Consider the following 19,952-nt stretch of genomic DNA (forward strand, 5'->3'; position numbering starts at 1 on the left):
TCCAAACAAAGGTAATGTTGGCAATGTAAATAGCATTCCAACATTCCAAAATGTGTAGATTTAATCCTTATCATAGAAGCACATGAATGCATATTTCATTGACTCTAGATAAAATATGGTAAACAAATTTTGTGATTGCTCAAAAGTTTCTTAAAACTTGTGAAGGATTAATACTTGCTATTAGGACTAGCCATACTACATTGAATAACCTTGATAAGCACACATCATTAAGGGGTTAGAGATACATCAAAGTATCAGACTCATTAACAAAGGCATTTGACTTTGCCATTGATTGGTTGCCATTAATTCAATGTAAGGAAGTTTCCAAACACAAAAGCACAATGCTAACGGGTCAAAAGCCTGAATATCTTGTCAAAGGTTCAATTGACAACTCATTTTTTAAGATTTTGTTGGTTGCAATTGCATGCATGAAGAAGGTTCATTTGATGTCTCCTTCACTCTAATGCAATGCCCTAAAGGTTCATTTGATAGACAATCTCTACATATTTATATTGATATTACTTTATAGGGCCTCTAAATTGCTACGCAGCATTTCCAACACACATTCTTTTGTTTATGATCTCATGAGTCACATGTAGAGAGAGACACCAATGTACGGACTAACATGATGCATCATGGGTTTGAGAAATTCCTTGTGGTATCTATACATTGGGTTTCCAGAGAGCTTGCGATATGCGTGTCTTACACATATCAAGGGCAATAGGCTAGAAACGTTTTAGTTGTGCAACATCTTGAGTTGCGAAACCTAGAGCCATTTCTTTATATTGTGACGACTCCTCACTTATGAAGCATTTTTGACATGCATGATAAGTATCAAAAATAGGGTGAAAATGTGTTCATTTATCCTCACGATTGTGGTACTGGTCCCGAGTGTATGACAAAAATCATTGTGGATTAATGACATTTGATGATGCTTTTGTGTCCCCCGACTCCAGAAGCTGCATAAGGGACCATAACACTTCGAGGCGGTGCACCTCTCGATCAGCCTGGTCATGCAAACAAAGATAGTTAACTTTCAGCAAAATGGCAAATCACCCACTAATTAAATCTTTGAAGTTAAATGCATAATCTAAAATAGAACTTTAAAGGACACTTCAAACACGCGCCGGAGAACTTTGTACTAAAAGACTTGTTGCATCGCAGGATATAGGTGAATTGCAGCTCAAAGAAGACACTACAAAAAATGGATGGCTCCGCATAATATATATACATACCTCAACCACAAATTTTGCCCATAGCTTGTCATTTCTTGTTTCCATGATGCCCTTCAATATGGTGAGCCCTGACTTCTTGATAGACTCTGGGATATCCAAGATGACGCTTTCCTCTTCGCATAACATCTGGAAGACAAAAGAAAGCATCGGATAACTACGTACACGGGAAGCTTGTGAAGGCATTATATACGGAACCAAAAACCGATACGCCAAATAAATAATAAAATTACAATGCACTTATCATTGCAAATACTCTGCCCTCATCAAATTCAGTCTTATTTCAGTCTTTCAAGAATGTCAACTAGATTTAACCACATGACAAATGCTTTTACCTCAACTAGGAACTGGCCAGGTTGCCTAAGGTTTTCTACTACAATTGGGCATGGCTTTCCCTCCTCACCTAGCTCCACTGCCCAACTTGCACCACCACCACCACCAAAATTTGTGCTAGGCCCATTGTCTTTGCCCTCCTATGATGAAGATTCGTTGTTAGTGGTGCAGAGACAAATCTTGATGACATCAATTCGTTACGAAACTTGAGAAATAACAAATATTATTTGCTTACCTGCAACTTGATGGTTTCATTCCACTTCATTGTTACTGTCTGTAAGAAATTGATGTATTTGATTGTCTTCTCCAGCAAAGCATCAATGCTGCACTGTTTTTAAATAAAGCATGGGCACAAACAGTTAAAATACATACATCCACGTACCCTAGATCCTAAATGCTAAACGTAATATAAATATATAGATAGATAGAATCTAAACCGTAGATGAATATGTTATGTATATATATGTATGCATTGCTTAAACCCTACACCAGAAATCCTGATTGGTGTATATCCTAAAAACTCTGAACTGTAGATAATATACTAGTTGATGAATGCCAATTGATTCATGCTATAAGCTTGTGAGAAAGTAGAATGATTCATGGTCTGATACCTTTTTGGAGCTTGGAATGATGTTTCGAAGCTCAAGCACACAATCTTGAATTTGCTGACGGTCCTTCGGCCGGGGCCGAGGATTCTCTCCACTTCTCGACCTCTTTTTACCGACCTGGACTTGTTCACTTCTCCTTGTCGGCAATCCCACCCCCCGTGGTGCTTGTTGCAACAACATTGGCATACTCTCAAAGCTTGCCGATCCCATATAATGATCAACTTTTTGCATTTTGGCATACCTCTCTTGATGAACACCGGGCATAGAAACCATCCCAGGTAAAAGTTGCACTCTTTCTTTAGAGTCATTTGTAACTGTTGAGCCGAACACATCTTCTAGGTTTGTATAGGGATCCCAGAAAGAGACATGGCCTAGCATTTTTGATGGCGTGGATACACATCCCTTTGTCAAGCTTGCGTGATCATCATCGATACTTTGCTTTTCTTGCATTCTCTTGAGAGATGCTAGAAAATCGTCGAACTCTTCGAGTTCCCGGCTGAATGCATTGGGTGCACTGCTCTCAGGCTGTGCCTCTAAGCCAACCAATGGTTGCTGCATGTTCTTCATATAGCTTTCCCATAACAAGGTGGATAAGCTATCATCTCCAAGGCCAATGGAAAACCCTCCACAATCATGGTTCATTTCTTTTTTTCTTTCTTCTTCTTCATTCATAACATTCAATACATTACCGTGGTCATCTAGGGTTTTGCATGGAGAACCACTAGAACAGATATTTTCCACACAAAGAACATCGCTTGCTTTGCTTGAAGTCTTTCCTACGTGGCCAATATTTTCCAGAGAAGAATGCTGTCCAAATTTATAGTTCACTTCGTGTTGTTCTTCTGTCATGGAATTTAACCCATTCTCATTGTAATCAAGGGTTTTGCATGGACTTCCACTAGAACAGCTCTTTTCAACACGAGGAGAATTGCTTGTATTCTTTGATGTCATTCCTACTAGGTAAATATCTTCCAACAAAGAAAGCCCTCCAAAATTATGGTTCACTTGCTCGTTTTGTTCTTTTTTCATGAAGTTTGATCCATTCACATGGTGGTTTAGGATTTTGCATGGATTATTACTAGAAGAGCTTTTTTCTACACTGGGAAAATTGCTTGTTTTGTTTGAAGACATTCCTATAGAACTAGTTGGACTATCTTGGGAAGGGTCACATGGTATGACAACATCTACAACCCTATCCATTGAAGTTATTCTGGAGGATCCAGATGCACCAGTAAGCCCCTCAAATAATAGTGGTGGCCGAATAAAATCGTCATCACCAGAGGAGCATGATGAAATATTAGGTAGATTACCATGCCATATTTGTGAGCTAGCAAAGTCTGGACTAAGGAAATGTGGAGAGAGTGAATGTAAGTGATGAGATGATACACATGATGATGACATCAAAGTATTGTTACTCAAAAGAAATGGAAATGAATGGAAAGAAGATGATCGCAGATGTTGTACTGCTGCCACATTATCACCCCCACCACAAAATTTGTCTCCTGTAGCCATGAAGCTATCATACATATCGAGTGCTATCGGTCTCCTTAGATTTGTTGCCATGTTGTTTAATGAAACGGGCATGGAATAAAGGCCATCCATGCTTCTCAGATTAAGGTAAGCGGGTCAAAAAAATTACAACTCCGAAAATGCCCTCCACAAATTCAAACAAATCTTTTCGGGCAAAGGACAGCTTCCAAATCCTCTCATATCTGCATAACATTGATGTTTTGCCAAAAAACCAATTATCAGTAAAGCCATGCCAACCACAATTCTCTCTGTGTGTGTGTGCGTATTGTGTGTTCGTATATATGTAGATATGTATAATATTTTTCATAATTTCTAAGTTTGATTACCATCTAAAGTGAAATTCAGCTCTACCACGCATTCTAATACTGCGATATATTGCTGCAATCATCCAAGCAGAACAATAAGTACAACATTTATCATATGGTTTCACCATGAAGAGAATGCACCACTATCAAAATTTAATGTTGCATACCCAAGACCTATGGTTTCATGATTAATGGAAATGAGCATTATCAAAACATCCTATGATGCATACGCAAGAACGTTTTTTCTAAAAGAACCTAAATTTCCAGTTGTAAGGAACAACCTTGATTCTATACAGATGGGGGCATTCATGTCATCAAGTTTCACATGCTTTTTCCAGATATGAAGCCTTCAGTTAAGTCCAAAAAAAGGTCTAAAGCTACCTATATACTGACCCACCTTTCCATTATCATGCTGACCATGGATCTTGGATAAACATTGCCTTAAGTTGAGTGTCTAATATGGCAAGCCTTACTTGCCCAAAAGGGACCATACTACAATATGATCTCTAACACCCTTGATATGTTATTGATATGCACTGCTTTCAGCCAACTAAGCCTTAAAGAGGGGGTTTACAACTCTTGGAATGGAGATCTAGCTACAGTTGTTTTATCTACTCAAAGAAACATCCAAACATGGGAGAATGATTAGGGTTTTCTTTTTATGTGGAGTACAGTACATGAGTAGAAATTGTTAACTGTGAGGGGGACAAAAACAATGCAAATAGGGCAGGGTGGGGTCTCTCTGATGAATTGCAAAAAAAACTCTCTGGGAAAGCTGAATGCAATGCAAACCCCAATAATTCTGATTCCTGGCAAAACAAAAATAATAATAAAACAAATGGCACCCTGTTTTTTTCCTTCCTTTTTTTGGTTTAGTTTTTGTTGGGTAGTAAGGAGAATGAAAGAACTGTGGGGAGTGTGCAATCTCAAATAATTATGAATTTGCAATCCATTAGACTATCCTTTTACCTCATTGATCAGCAATGAGAAACCAGAATCTTGAAAAATGAAGGGGAAAGATGGAAAAAAAAAACACCCAGATCTCAAAATGACGTAAAAAGGAGATCCCATCTCTTAAAATGGAAGAGAAAAAAGAAAACCCAAATGTCAAAAAATGAAAGGAAACATAAAAAAAAGAGAGAGAGAGAGCCATATTTCCTAAATAGATTGAAGGAAGAGAAAGAAGAGCCCTCTCATCCAGACCCTCAAAAACACGGAGTCAAAAAAAAAAGTTTCAAACAAACAAAAAAGCTCAGTGTAAATAACAAAGATTTCACGAGCAATGAAAAGGGGGAAGGGGGGGGAAAGAGAGGTAAAAAAGAAAAAAAAGGTGAGTAAAAAGAATGCCTTCAGCTAAAGAAGAAATTTTAAAGAAAACGAAGAAGAAATCTTGGATTCTTGAAGCTTCCCTTCAAAGTTCACCTTCTGTGAGTGTACGATCGGTGGAATCAGAGAATGTCTGTCGCTGCAATGTCAGGGTGTGAAAGAATATTTTGGGCACAGTTTTTTGAACCAACCCTCCATAATATGTATATATAATATGCATATACATGTAACATATATAATTGAACACAATAATGTATGTATAGTATAGTATAGTATGTATACCCAGCAGAATGTAAGGAGACTGTTAACATCCCTCCCCCTTCCAATTTCTTGACAAGACATGCTTTTTTCCATTGCTTTTTGCATCCACATTTCATTTGCTTCCTTTTCTTCATCTCTGCTTCTCTTGGCTCAGTTTTCCTGCTGGTTTTTTTTTTCTTTTTTTTTGGGGGGGGTGGGGGAGGATTTCTGCTTCTTGGGTTTTATTCATTTTTATTCTATTTGCTCTGTCTGCTTTTTTTAGAGCACAATCATCATCATCATGTTCACTCATCTCTCCCCTGTCCATCTTTGGTCACAGTTTTGTGTTTCCTCTGTTTTTTCTTGTTAAAATATTGCCCAGGCCCTGTTCTTATATTCATATTACCCCTTCCTTATCTTTTTGGTGTGTGTTTATGTTCCCATGATTAAAAAGCTCATAACCACATTTTTGCTTTTGTAAAGCTTGTGTGTACAAAACACATGTGGTCCAAGGAAAGCATTCAAAATCGATGACTTCTCTCGCTCTTCGGGGGTTAGGCCTTCGGACACATACAAGCAAATGCTTGTGTGTGTGTGTGTGTGTGTGAATGTGTTTGTGTTCATAAGTGCATGAGCGCGCCAAACAATTGCCGATGATGTTTCAATCTGGACCATTTGTTTCTCCCTAGAGCAATGTTTCCTCAGCTTTGCATCGGGAATGAAGATTCATTTTAAATTATGTTTTTTTTATTTTTACTAGTGTTTTATAGTCTATGACCAACCACTCTAGCCCATAGGCCTATAAAAGAAGTGATGCATACATTTACTTTACTGGTGTCCAATACATCGACATAATGGGAAAAGAGTGCATTCGCTGATGTTTTCAAGGACAACGCAAAAAGCTCCAACGTGTACAAGAATGTAAAATGTTTGAAATCGATATATCCTTGCTTTGGTAGTATTTATCAGGTTCGAGGTGTCCCTCTTGGTGTATGCCGACTTGCCACTTCCTTTGCAATATCTAATATCGCCCTTTGTCTTTTACCTTGTTATGAAAATAATGTCAATTATGCTTCGGATAGCTCAACTACAGTCTACATCTAATCTTTTCATTTTGATTACCCTCCGTGTAGCACCGCCTGATTTGTTTATCTTGTGCTTTTCATTGAGTAACTTTGGTTTAAACCTTAGAATGTGTGGTGGTGGTTGTTTAATATATATTCCTAAACGTTTTTACATCACAGAACTTATTGTTAGCATCTAATCAAGAACGTATGTTAGATCAAAGCCCCAAACAAGCATCAAGGTTCCACTTTGCAATTGTTTGTGTTGCTTTGTATTGTACCATTAGTGACGCTCGAATGAGCATTTCTAGTGCAAATAATCTTCTGTTTGTTTTTTTTACAATTAAGAATATTATTATTGGCCCTTTTTTATGTTCAAGAACAACACATTGTTTTAGGGCTTCAATTTTTTCTTAAATGAATCATCAACCACACATTTATATCTTATGAACACTTTGAAGTGCCAGCTATATTTTATTTTGTTGTATTGTATTTCATACCTTATACATCTAAACTTCACCTTTCATTCATCATGTTAGACAACCCAATCGATTCTCCTAAGAATTTGCTTTTTGTATTGTTCAAATCTGCGTTTTTTTTTCCAAAAAAATATGTGCTACCTATTAGTTAAGAAGAAATACACGAGGTATCATATGTACGAGGGCCATGCCTCATATAGAGCTTCATGGCTTTGATTAACTCTAAACTAGAGGGGATCCTTCTATAGTCCATGGACGGTGGGGGGATGTCGAATGGGGGGGAATCCTCAGTGGGGAGAGCCATTTCAGCAGGAGATAGCACCATTGTATATTGCCGATGTGCAATCGGAGCATCGGTGTTCCACTCCACTTCAAAATGAAGGTTGCCCTTGCCCTAGATGTTGAGACTGTTTCGCCTTGAATATGTTCATAGCGGGATGGGTTCCCCTTGGAAGATCCTAGGGCAATGGTGCTTCCATATCTTGCCATGTTGTTAGACCTGCAAGTACGGTCTACAATAACTTCAGCTCTGTTGACTTTGTTTGTGACTAGGATAGAGAATCGGTTGTCCTAATAGTTCCTCGCTCCAATTGCATGAAGGGTCCCGATTCGTTGAATTGGGGAACTATGATTATTGCTCTATCGTGAGCCATCGGATCACTGCCCATGAGACCTCTCCATAACCTCCGTTGCGCGCTAGTATACGTAAACTTCAGTTCCATATATATCTTGTGCATGTACGCAAGACCACAAGCAATGTTGAGATGATCCAATCTCTTCACCACACAAGCGACAAGTTGGGTCCAGTCCACGTTTGTTGCTCCGTTCCCGGTTAGAAGGGAATGATGGCTAAGTAGCCAAAAAAATGACTTTGTTTTTTAGGGGAGATTGGTAATCCATAGTTTCTCCCAAAACATGTGCAAGAAGAAGTAAGGTACGTTGTGTGATGCCCACCTTTTTTTAATTGAGGTTTTAGCTACCGGCTTTTGGAGTAATAGGCACCTTCCTATGCCCGTAGTATAGGCAAAGAAGTGCTTTTTCTTTTGTGTTTATTATCATCGCCTTTGTAAATCACAATGTTAAATGTTTTCAGTCCAAACATTGCGTTATGGTAAATGGAGATGTTATTTAAATGGGTTGGCGACATTATCTCAAACTAATATTGTGGAGAGTTTTCATACACATCAAACCCTTCACTCTGAGTTGAACCCATGACCTTAATGTTTGTTTGAATCTTAGAATTTGATACCTAACTTCCCAAATATGTAAACTATAATTTTTTGAGGGATGGGTAAATGTGTTAAATATACTTAATAGGATAGGATATGTAATTCAAGCATAGTGGTATTCTAGATCATCGAGCAAGTTAAAGATAACATACAAAAAAACAAATTGAATGCTTGGAACCAAACATATTTTCCTCATGGAGATTTTTCAAAAGATTGATATCATTGTTCATAAGCATCAAAGGTTTGATACTCCTCGAAGAAAAATAATTGAAGTCATCTCCATTTATACGAATATAGTTTTGATGTTCTAGTCATGTTATCTTGCACAAAACTCGATACATATGTACGTGTATGTATGTATATATATATATTATTATATATATATATGCATGCATGTATGTATGTATGTATGTATGTATGTATGTGTATAAATATTAAACTCTTGCATTAAGCACACAAACAACCATGCAAAATGTACTAAGTTGTTGAGTAGGATTGAGATGACATTTTTGTTTTCTTAAATTTCAATTCAATGACATATATTGGTTTCAAAAGATGGCGATTGCTCAATTTTTGTACGTATCTTATATGTTGATTGCTTGTTGTTTGTTCAAGTATTATGAATGGAAATATTAATGATTAGCAATAAATATTAAGACTAAGAAAAGAATTGTTCAAGGTAGTGCTTGACCACACTGACCATCCTTGGAGGAGGGACAAGGCATAAAACATGAAATACCATCTAGATCCCATACCATTGAATAAGACACGTGCATCTTGAATGGATCTAAACAAACAGAGATTTGTCTCACCACTAGAGTCTCAACATGCCATCATGAAGGGGGTTGCTAAGTCTCGTTTATATGGCCCAACTCCTTAGACTCTTGAACTACCACATGTTCTTGCATGTCATAGGTCCACATAGGTTTGTTCCAAATCTCAAGATAATTGGTTTCTCACTTATCCTACCTCTAAGCCATTGAAACTAGCCTTTATAATTCCAAGTAACAACAACTTCCAAGTATCCATATACTCCCTTAAAATCTTAATTTTGGAAGTAGAACAAAACCAAATCATGTTAGGAAGGACAAAGTGTTTAGTGCAAATTAATTAGGTTTTACTCGGCTATGACAATGTGCCCATATTTAGTAAGCACTTATGATTGTGGCAATCATAGCTTGTCTCGCAAAAGTTATGAACCCGCATCCCAAGCTTCAATTTTGAAGTTACCCACAAACTTTGTTAACTTCTCCTATCCAATACAAAAAAGTGACCACAAAAGGCCATATATTGTTTCATTTATTAATAATAAACAAAAATACATTCATTTATATTCGAATGATGATTTTAACTTTTTTTATTGTATGCTAGCAATTGATGGATATCTAAAATTGCATTTTTTAAACAAACATTTCATATAGCAATCTTTTATGTAAACATTTCATAATTTGTCAAACGAAAGTAGACCATGTTTGAAAAGTATGGTATATTTTTGAAAACAAAATGGATTGATGAAAACTCTTCGATCAAGTCTATTAGTGCAATGTTCAAATCCTTTGTATACTTCAAAAGTAGTTCGTAAAGGGTGATAAACGTAAGAGAAAATGCTTAGAGCATTACAGAATATGAGATGGACATTATATATGAACACAAAATTCCATTTCACACAAAACGAACCAACCACGTTTGTAATGAATGGCTTTCTCTAGTTTTATATGCATCTTCTTTAGCAACATATAAACATGAAAGTTTCTTCCACATGTACATATCATAATATAACTATTCCATGTGTTGTTGACCTTATGATATATATGATCTAACATCCATGCTGAAGACATCAAACCTTTCATATAATAAATAGGAGAATATCAAGGGATGAATAAGTAAGTGTTTTTTTTTGTCTCCCCAACATTTGGCATAGTTTCTAAAGTATCCATTTTATATTATCGTCATACATTCCAACGAATTATTGATGGATTGGCACGTTGTTGTTGTCTCCAAGCTTTATAACATGCATCAATTGTTTACCTCTAAATATATCTATGTTTGGATATACAAGTAATTGCCACCAAAGAATCCAAGCTATCAAGTGCAAAAATGTTTTCATAGTTGACATGATAAGTTCAATGATATTTTCCTAGGTTGTGTTGAACATGTGAATACATGGAATTGGAGGAGCTAGCCATAGGAGCATGAACAAGCATGCATAAACACAAGACAAATAAAGATTAGAGATGCGTGCACATCAATACACACACTAAAAAGGAGGTAAAGAGACAAAATGAGGATCAATAATATTATATCCAATTATCAAAGCATTGAGACTAGAGGAAACACAAGCTAGTATGTGAGGTGATTTTTCTCACCATTATGTCATTCACAAGAAGAGAAATATCGATAGGCCTTGTATAAGACAATAAAAGGAACACATGTTTCGTTGTAGAGAAATCCTATATAAAAGAAGGAAATTGAAGGGGAGGAGAGGGGGGAAGATTATTTTTTCATGGTCCATGAATTGTGATTTCCTGACGAGGCCAACAAGACACACTGTAGAGTGTTGCACTTCTGAGGGTCACTATAGACTCTCAAGTGGTTATTGTCCTCTTTGTGTGGGCTAACCAAGGGATTAGGGTGGGTGTCACTTACCAATTGCAATGAACATCATTTTTCAACACATAAAAGCATTTACCTCTCCACTCTATTTAACCATGAAAACTTCAAAGCCTTCTTAAGTTAATATCAAATTAGCACACACTTAATCACTATACAAATTAAGAAATATAGTTCTCTTAATTCAATAGATAATTATTAGATAAGAAACATATGAAATGTTTTAATTGCATATTTAATTATTGTGTAAAGAACATGTATATCTCGATTAATTGGTGTGAAAATGCTACATAGAGAAAAGTGCCTCCTAGTGGATGCAAAAGGGAGAGAATGAGGACCAAAAGGTTGCCCCAAAGTTGGGGCACCCAAAGGCCCTTTTTACATGAGAACTCTTGCCCTTTCATAAAGTTGGAAACCCTAAACGATCTCTTTCACATTACAAGTCCATTGGCCATTAAACATTCATAACTAATAACGGGTAGTTATCCACAAATTACGATATACCCATGTTTCTCATATGTATTTGCCCTAAGAAAAATCTTTTAGATTGGAAAAACCAACCATTAAAGTGTTGTTACAAGTTACAACTAAAGAAATATGACATTATTTCCCTTAACAATCCAAACGTGAAACATTTCATTTATGTGTGGAATTTAGAAGTGACTAACAATCGGCAATGGTTCGGTTTGATCCGAATCGAACCGCGAAACTGCGGTTTAACGGATTCAACGGTTCGGTTCGGTTCATGTTTAGGTTTTTATTAACGGTTCGATTCGGATTCAACTGTCAAAAGCGGTTTAAACGGTTTAACGATTTTAACGGTTTAAAAAATTCTAAAATATTGTTTTTAAACAATCTTTTCATTTTTAGACCTTTTTCTCACATTTTAGGAACATCTTAAAATTTTAATTTTAAAAAAAATGAAATATTATAAATTTTAAAAATAAAAAATTTGACCAATGTTGAAAACCGAAACCGAACCATGAAACCGCGGTTTTTATGGTTTAATGGTTTAACGGTTTGAAAAATGTTTAATGGTTTCGTGGTTTGGTTTGGTTTGGTTCAAGTTCCAAAAATTTTAAACGGTTCGGTTTGGACCCTCTCAAATTGAACCGAACCGAACCGTTGCCGATGGTTAGAAGTGACATTCATTGTGCAAGGGTTTCACAAATGAACATTAAGAGCATGTGATGTGAGAAAAATGTGTGCAACAATTGGATAGAATTGACAATGTGTGGAAAATAAACTTAAATGTGGAGCATTGTATCAAAGTTTGATATTCATTCTCTTGAACTTGTTTAGGGCCAAAGGCACATAGTCAAGGGGTCTTCTTGCTTGTGCATTGATGATTCATCTCATATTAAAGAGAATGTTGACCATGTCTTGTTGAAATATTTGTCGTAGGGTTAGGGTTAGTGTAACAATACACAGACACACATAAGAGAGAGAGAGAGAGAGAGAGAGAGAGAGAGAGAGAGAGAGAGAGAGGAAACAATTGATCCGAAAAAGAGTAATGTGATGGTTGAATGTAATCGTGAAAGGGAAGACAGTGGAAGCTCTAAGAGGTTTAAGGGCATTGAGGAAATTAATGAGAAAAAAGTGACATATGTTGAAGTAATATATGTAGATGAGGTTGACAAGGATAATTGTAATTGGGATACTTTATGGGGAATTGCCAATACCTTTTTGTTTGATATTGTGGAAGAAAATGAAAATGTAGCGAAAGAATGCAATGATGAGGATGTGCATGATGTGGATGTTGATGCTAAGGTAGTGTTGCAATCTTTTGATGTATTATATGATCGTGCAATTATATTGTTTTTTACTGGGAAACTCCCATACATTAATTGGATTAAACAATGGTTGAACACAATCGTGTCACCAAATTGTGTTGAAAATATATATGCAAGACCACGAGGGTTTTATGATGTAGTGTTTCGTTCACCGGAACATCGAAGTGCACTGTTGGCTAAAGTTCCAGTGTTTTTTGATAAACGATTGGTGCATGTAATGCAATGGTTCCCTGTTATGGACTATCATGCTTTGTTGAAACAAGAAAGCCCTGTTTGGGTAATAGTGGATTGTAAGCATGCTTTTTATGGCCACTTTTACTAGAGTTGATGAGTCAAATGGGTAAAGTGTTGGTATCTCCACATGCAAATGCTACAAATAAGTGCATATTTTGTGTGTTATGGGATACAAGTCGTAAGAGGCCAGGATGGGTGCGTATGAACACACCTGGAATGAAAAGACTTTGTTTTAAATTGAAGTGGGAGACATTTGCAGGTCACTGTTTTGGATGTGATGAATGGGGTCACTTTATGGCGGAATGCCATTGTCATTGTCCTTCAACTATAGAGGTTCCTAATGAAGGGAATGGTAAGGAAGGAGTTGGGAGAGATGTTGGTGTGTCAGATATGGTGGTTGTTATGGATGAAGGAACATCATCTAGAGCAAGTTATAAAGAGGTTTCACTTCAAGGTTTGGGCCCTAAGAGTAAGGGAACTCAATCTATGGATATGGAAAAACAAAGTTTGGTGGTTATAGATAAGGGGGAAAAACCGTTGGATAGAACTAGTAATGATGTTGTTGTTGAAAAACGATTGGCATCAGGTTAAGGGCAAGTCGAAGGGCAAATCAATGAATATGCAAAGTAATAGTTTGCCCACTACTCGTGAGACTACTTGGAAAAGTAATTCAGGAACTAGGGAGGGTCCTCGAAAAGTTCCTTGGCAAAGACAATTTAGGGATAAGGGATTACCCCTTCACCTTCAATTTGATTCATTGGGATGGGTTGTAAATTCATTGAATTCTCGAGGTTTTCATCAAGCGGGAGAACCTAAACAAAAGAGTTCGATAGACAACTCTAAGGATGTGGTGCATGAAAATCCATATGCAGCATTGGAACATGCATTGTTGACTGAATGAAAGTGGTAACATGGAATGTGAGAGGGGCATGTTCTCCTCATAAGAAGTATATATTATGGCAAACTTTATTAAGTAAAGAATGGGATATATTCTGTGCAGTTGAGCATAAGTGTCATGAGTTAGCATGATCCACAGTTCATTTGCGTGGATATTCATCATTCTATGCAGGACATCTTAATAATCATTATTCAGGTGTGGTATTAATCGTGCGGGATAAGTATTTTCCTCAGGTGGTGCATAATGATCCTTATGGTCGGTTTTTGGTTCTAGAAATCACTTTTTTTGGTGAGGTTGTGTGGTGGTTGGGATTTATGCCCCTAACCAAGCCACTCAACGTATTGCATTATGGGGCTCACTTTGTCAAACCCTATGTGTGGGCCGTCTAGGATTACTTATGGGTGATTTTAACATGTGTGTTGATGCATCTCAATCTACGTCTGAACATTCAATCATGGATGATCCTAAGCAACTTGTTTGGGATTCATTGGCTATGGAGGTTTTGAAGTTGGATGTTTGGACATGGTTGCATGGGAATGATCCAAGTTTTAGTTTCCAATCTGCTCAACATAGACAAACATGGAGTCGGTTAAATAGAATGTATGTGATGCACAATGATTCTTTTTTACCGACATCACTTCGTATGACAGTTTTACAAGATGTAGGAACTTCATATCACTTTCCTATTTGTTTGGAGGTTTGTGGTCATGCAATTGACATGTATAAATCCTTACTTGGAAAGCCTCCATTATGCTTTAACTTTTCTCTTTTGCTTCAACCTCACTTTGATTCTCTCATGGAGCAAATTTTGGTAAATTTTTCACAAGAAGTGAATCTTAAAGGAGTTAAAGCATGGGATATCACATTATGAAATATTAAGATCGTTCATCGTATGTATGGAGTAACTAATGCCCAACGAAGAAGAGGTCTTCTTCTAAAATTCTCACAAGTTCTCTCTAGGTGTAATGCATTATTGATACGTGCACCTTTAGATGAGGAGCTTTTGGATATCCAAAGTTTGCATGTTATTACTTCTCAGTTGCAATGCCAAAGTTATTGTTATGCAAAGATGCGACAATTGAGGGACGGGCTCATAGATAATCAATGTCAATCCCATTTGTTTTTCCAAGCATTACATCCTACTTATACTCGATCTAATGTGGTACATGTGAAGCAAGGTGATGAATGGATAGTGGATCCTACTAAAATAATTGACATATGTGTTCATTAGTTTAAGGAGTTGATTCACAATTGTTAATGACAAATGAGGTGAGTAGAGCACCTCACGAGTTTTATGATGTGGTTGGATGTGTTGTGCATGACCTCATTAGTCATGAATTGGATGCGGATTTCACTGAGGATGAAGTGGACACAATTTTAAGGCAACTTCCTAATGGTAAGAGCCCTGGTTGGGATGGCTTGACAAATGAAGTTTTTAAGCGATATTCACACATTTTAAAGGGGCCCTTAACTTTGATGTTTCAACATTCTTGGGATTCTGGTTGTATGCCTCAAGCTTGGAAGGTTGGTCTAATTAAATTAGTTCCAAAGGTGGCATCTCCAGAGTCATTTCATCAATGGAGACCTTTTTCTTTGATGGGGGGTTGTATAAGATATTTACAAAATAATTTGCCAAAGTTGATACATCTCGCCCAATATGGTTTTATTGCAGGTAGGAATATATTGCATAATGTGTTTAATGTTCAAATGGCCATGGATTATGCTCAAAACACTCATCAAGAATTGATTATGGTGCAATTAGATTTGGAGAAAGCTTATGATCATGTTAATTGGTCCCTTGTTTCTGGGTTAATGCATACAATGGGCTTTGGACCTCGTATGTCTCGCCTCATATTTTTATTAGGACAAGATGCGGTGTCTCAAGTCATGCTTAATGTGTTTAATGTTCAAATGGCCATGGATTATGCTCAAAACACTCATCAAGAATTGATTATGGTGCAATTAGATTTGGAGAAAGCTTATGATCATGTTAATTGGTCCCTTGTTTCTGGGTTAATGCATACAATGGGCTTTGGACCTCGTATGTCTCGCCTCATATTTTTATTAGGACAAGATGCGGTGTCTCGAGTCATGCTTAATGGAGGAGTTACATCAGACATAGTTCCTAATATTCACGCATGTCCAATTTACTGGACGTACGCGAACGTTTGCAAACGTATGCGTATGATACACGATATTCGTTTGGCTTCTTCTTCTTTTTTGGGTTTTTTAAATTTTTTATATTCATAATTCTTTGTGAATAGAAGTGACGTCTGACACACACACCCCCTCTCTCTCACACACACGAGAACTGACATATCTTCTCTCTCTACAAAATCTAGATATCTAATATACATATTACACACTCCCTCACACATACAAAACCCATATCTCCTCTCTCTCTCGCTCTCTCTCTAGAGTCTAGATATACACTCAACCACTGTCTCCTCACACATGCAAAACAAGGCTTCTCTCTGTAGACCACACACACTCTCTCTCTCTCTCTCTCTCTCTCTCACACACACACACACACACTATGTACACGATATGTATATATCTATGTACCGTGTATGGATTTCAATCATACTTGGAGCCTTTTCACATATGAGTATGATACGAATATTGGCGTTTGAGTATGACACGAATGAGACGTATGGCTAGAACTATGACATCAAATATTGCCCTTACAAGATCCATTCGTCAAGGATGCCCTATTAGCCCGTTGTTCGCTATTGTTACTCATCCCTTATTAGTGATGCTATCAAGGCTTACAACAAATGGTGATATTGTGGGTCTACACCTTCCGTCTGGAGGGCAACTAGTTGCACAAGCTTTGGCCAATGATTCTTTCATGTTTCTACAAGCCTCACGAGAGAATCTTGAGAAGGGGATGCTTGTATGGAACCAATTTGCATTGGCTTCCGGATTACATATTAATTGGAGGAAGTCTAGTCTCATATCATGTACTGAAATGGATTTGGAATGTTTAGGATGGCAAGGATCCGTGGTGAAGAAAGGCTCTATTTTTCGACACTTGGGCTATCCATTAGGAATGAATGTTACAAATGGTCAATTGATTGAATGGATGTCTAGTAAGTTGAGGGATAGGTTCATGTATTGGAAATCACAATCTTGGCCATTTCATGTACGTTTGAAGGTTGTACAATGTATTATGGAACCTATGATATTATATTACTTGCCATTGCTGCCGTGGACAAAGAAGGCTTTGCATTCTATTTTGCAATCTCTTCGATATTTGTTGTGGAAGAAAAGGGATAAGATGGGAATCACTTAGGTTGCATGGAATCATCTAGCAACTCCTAAGCGCTTGGGGGGAGCTGGAGCATTGAACTTATCTAAGCATATGATAACTCGTAGATTTTCATTATTACAAGACATGTGTTCAAACTCACAACCATGGATATCTGTTGTTCAATATTTCATTGCGAACAAGGGTTTAACACATGGGAGGACAACAATTAAGGCTTCATGGTGGCAATTACTAAATGGATGTATTTCACTTAGGATTCCGGGCTCTACATGTGTTCAACACTTGGTTACCTCATGGCAAGAAGCACTCTTGTTATGTGTATGGAAACCATCATCTAGTAGAGAGCATTGTAAATGTTTGCAAAAATAGTTACTTGTGTCTTCTCGGTTATTATGTTGGCCAGGAAAGGAGAGATTACGCTCTCAATTTAATCGTTTGTTTCGTTTGGGGGTCAAAGAGGTGGGAGATATAGTTGAGGCTCCATCTCAAAGAATTTTGGAGTTTTTTGAAACACGGAACTTATTACGCATTCCGCCTAATTATGGGTTTATTTGGCAACAACTACGAAATATTCCATTGATGCAAGGTCCCTTACCTCTACAAACTGGAGAACAACCATGGATTGATTGGTGTTTAAAGGGTCAAACATCGTTGTTACAAGTGACTACTAATCTTTTGTATCATTGCTCTGTTGAGTCTCTTGGATGGTTATCATCTAAGGCTGAAGAAGAATGGAGATTACACAAATCTGATCATGGGTGGTGGCAAATCTTACAACGTAGTTGGCATTCTAAATTGCCACTTGTAGCAAAGGTCTTCATTTGGAGAGTTTTGATTGGAGGATTGCATTTGGGATTAGCTCCAAAGCGTCATGGACTAGAAATGGGTAATTGCTTTGCACTATTCAAATGGAAGATAGTACTCATCGATTTATACAATGCCCACTTGCTTATCAGATTTGGAGTTACATTTCTCAAATTTGGCAAGTTTTATCACAATGTAATTTGACACCTAGACAGTGGGTGTTTGCACAATTTACACAAGTGGACCCAAAGTCAGAGATGGAGATTGTTTTTCTATTTTTGAGATATTAGGGATTGCGTCATAATTGGAATATGCGCAACGCTTTTGTATTCGATGGTAAACATGGAGTGAAAGCATATCTACGAAAGTTGAAGATAGTTGGTTCAGGCTGGTCTTTAGCTTTGGATGGTCGGCTCACTCTTGTGTTGGCCGTTTGCAGGTGTATGTTGAGGTGTTGCAGGTTGATGTCTCCGGCCAGGACACCTTCTCAGATGAAGTGATAGTGTGCCTGAATGTGCTTGTTCTAAGCGTGAAAGGCTGGGTTGCAGTCGAGGTGGATACTGCTCATGTTGTCGTAGGGGAGGAGAATCAGATTCCTGATGGGAACGCCCAGATCCTTCAAGATTCATTTCAGCCAAATGGCTTCGCATGTTGCAACGGTTGCGCCCCCGTATTCTGCTTCCGTGTTCAACATTGCGACTGTCGGTTGCTTCTTACTACACGTGATCGTCTATTGGCTTTGTAGCCAGCCCAGTCGGCATCGGTGTACCCTTCGAGTCGTCAAATTGGTGTGGCGGAATTGTCGAGGATGTCGTAATCCATGGTTCCATTTATATACCTTAGTACTTGCTTAGCACAATCAACGTGAATGTCATGCGGAGTCTGCGTGAACTGGCTAAGGAGGCCGACCGGATAACTGAGGTTGGGTCTGGTGATGGTTAGATACTGTAAAGAATCGATGGTGATTCTTGTGCAGTGGAATAAATGTGCGTTATGTGCGTATATATGTCAGAGAAAAAGAGAGGAGAGAAAAGAGAACTCAAGATAGATAAATGGGAGAAAAATAGAATACTCAAGAAGAAGGTGCATATTTCACATGTAGAATAAGATTTACAAAATGTAGCATAACAAGGAGTCACAACCGACTTAGTATGAAGTAGGAGAAGGGTGCTTTATATATAGTCACCCTCTCTCTTCATTAACTAACTACAACAACCACTCTCTCTTGGGGAATGTGAAGACTCATAGTCATGGGGAATAGGTAACTCATTAGTTATGTGTAGAGAGTAGTGGTGTGACTCTTGACCTTTGAGTAATTATAGACTCTCAAAAGGTGTGTTCACATGTGCCCTATGTTGAGCTTGATTCTCAACACCAACAAATCACATCGTCGATTAGGAACTGACAAACCGCAGTAGTTGTCTTGGTCGTTAAGGCCTGACCCTCAACCTGGTTCGTCAGATCTTCTCTTGCAAGCACCGGGCACCTCGTCTGACCTGCCCCCATCGGCATTGTCACTAAGTCGACCATCCACTTGAAGTGTATGGTTGGCGGGTAGGTCAGGAGTAACTCGTCTCGGTGTTGGATTCTTGAATGCATGTGACAACTTTCTCACGTCGTCACGAAGTGATGCACATCGTGATACATCCCCGGCCACCAATACTTCTATTTTAGCTTATTGAACATTGCCCACGTTCCTCGGTATCCAGACCAAGGGCTCTCGTGGAATTCCGACACAAGCATCGATTGTGTGCTCTCCCTCGTCACCAGCCGGAGTGGTGCACCAGTCCGTTTCTTCGGGTGCCTCTATATTTTACCGTTCTGGAGGAAGAACTTGTAGGCCTTCTTCCGAATTCAACTCGCCTCTTCCTTTGTCCATGTTGCGTTTGGCGTCAACGTTGTCGTGCCTTTCGGCTCCGAATCGTTGCGTGAGTCGGGTGGGAACCGCTGAGGTTTTGTACTAGGAGAAAGAAGAATATGAGATAAGGCTCCTTAT

General features: G+C 38.0%; 1 protein-coding gene across 2 annotated transcripts; it reads right to left on the reverse strand.

The window, feature by feature from the left end:
• Positions 1-360: 360 nt before the first annotated feature.
• LOC147864006 (uncharacterized) lies at positions 361-4,820 on the reverse strand. Of its 2 annotated transcripts, none has more exons than XM_087320312.1 (7): positions 4,406-4,820; positions 4,030-4,081; positions 2,177-3,885; positions 1,801-1,893; positions 1,568-1,705; positions 1,236-1,361; positions 361-1,007 (listed from the first exon to the last, which is right to left on the reverse strand). In XM_087320312.1, exons 3-7 carry the CDS (start codon positions 3,773-3,775, stop codon positions 906-908), a joined length of 2,058 nt encoding a protein of 685 aa, XP_087176438.1. In that variant the 5' UTR covers positions 3,776-3,885; positions 4,030-4,081; positions 4,406-4,820; the 3' UTR covers positions 361-905. The 2 variants fall into 2 exon arrangements, with proteins under 2 accessions (XP_087176438.1, XP_087176439.1); XM_087320313.1 differs by having other exon boundaries at positions 4,290-4,820.
• Positions 4,821-19,952: the final 15,132 nt, after the last annotated feature.

Source organism: Azolla caroliniana, unplaced genomic scaffold, assembly GCF_043228905.1.
Source record: "Azolla caroliniana isolate FFs.n. ecotype wild unplaced genomic scaffold, voAzoCaro1.0.p SCAF_5, whole genome shotgun sequence".
NCBI classification, from domain to species: Eukaryota; Viridiplantae; Streptophyta; class Polypodiopsida; order Salviniales; family Salviniaceae; genus Azolla; species Azolla caroliniana.

Excerpts from the sequence above, each read along its gene's own strand:
- LOC147864006 (XM_087320312.1), bottom strand. The coding sequence starts at position 3,775 with ATGGATGGCCTTTATTCCATGCCCGTTTCATTAAACAACATGGCAACA. Across the intron at positions 1,362-1,567 it reads CTGGCCAGTTCCTAGTTGAG|ATGTTATGCGAAGAGGAAAG; the intron begins GTAAAAGCATTT and ends TTTGTCTTCCAG. Across the intron at positions 1,008-1,235 it reads GGGCAAAATTTGTGGTTGAG|GCTGATCGAGAGGTGCACCG; the intron begins GTATGTATATAT and ends TTGCATGACCAG.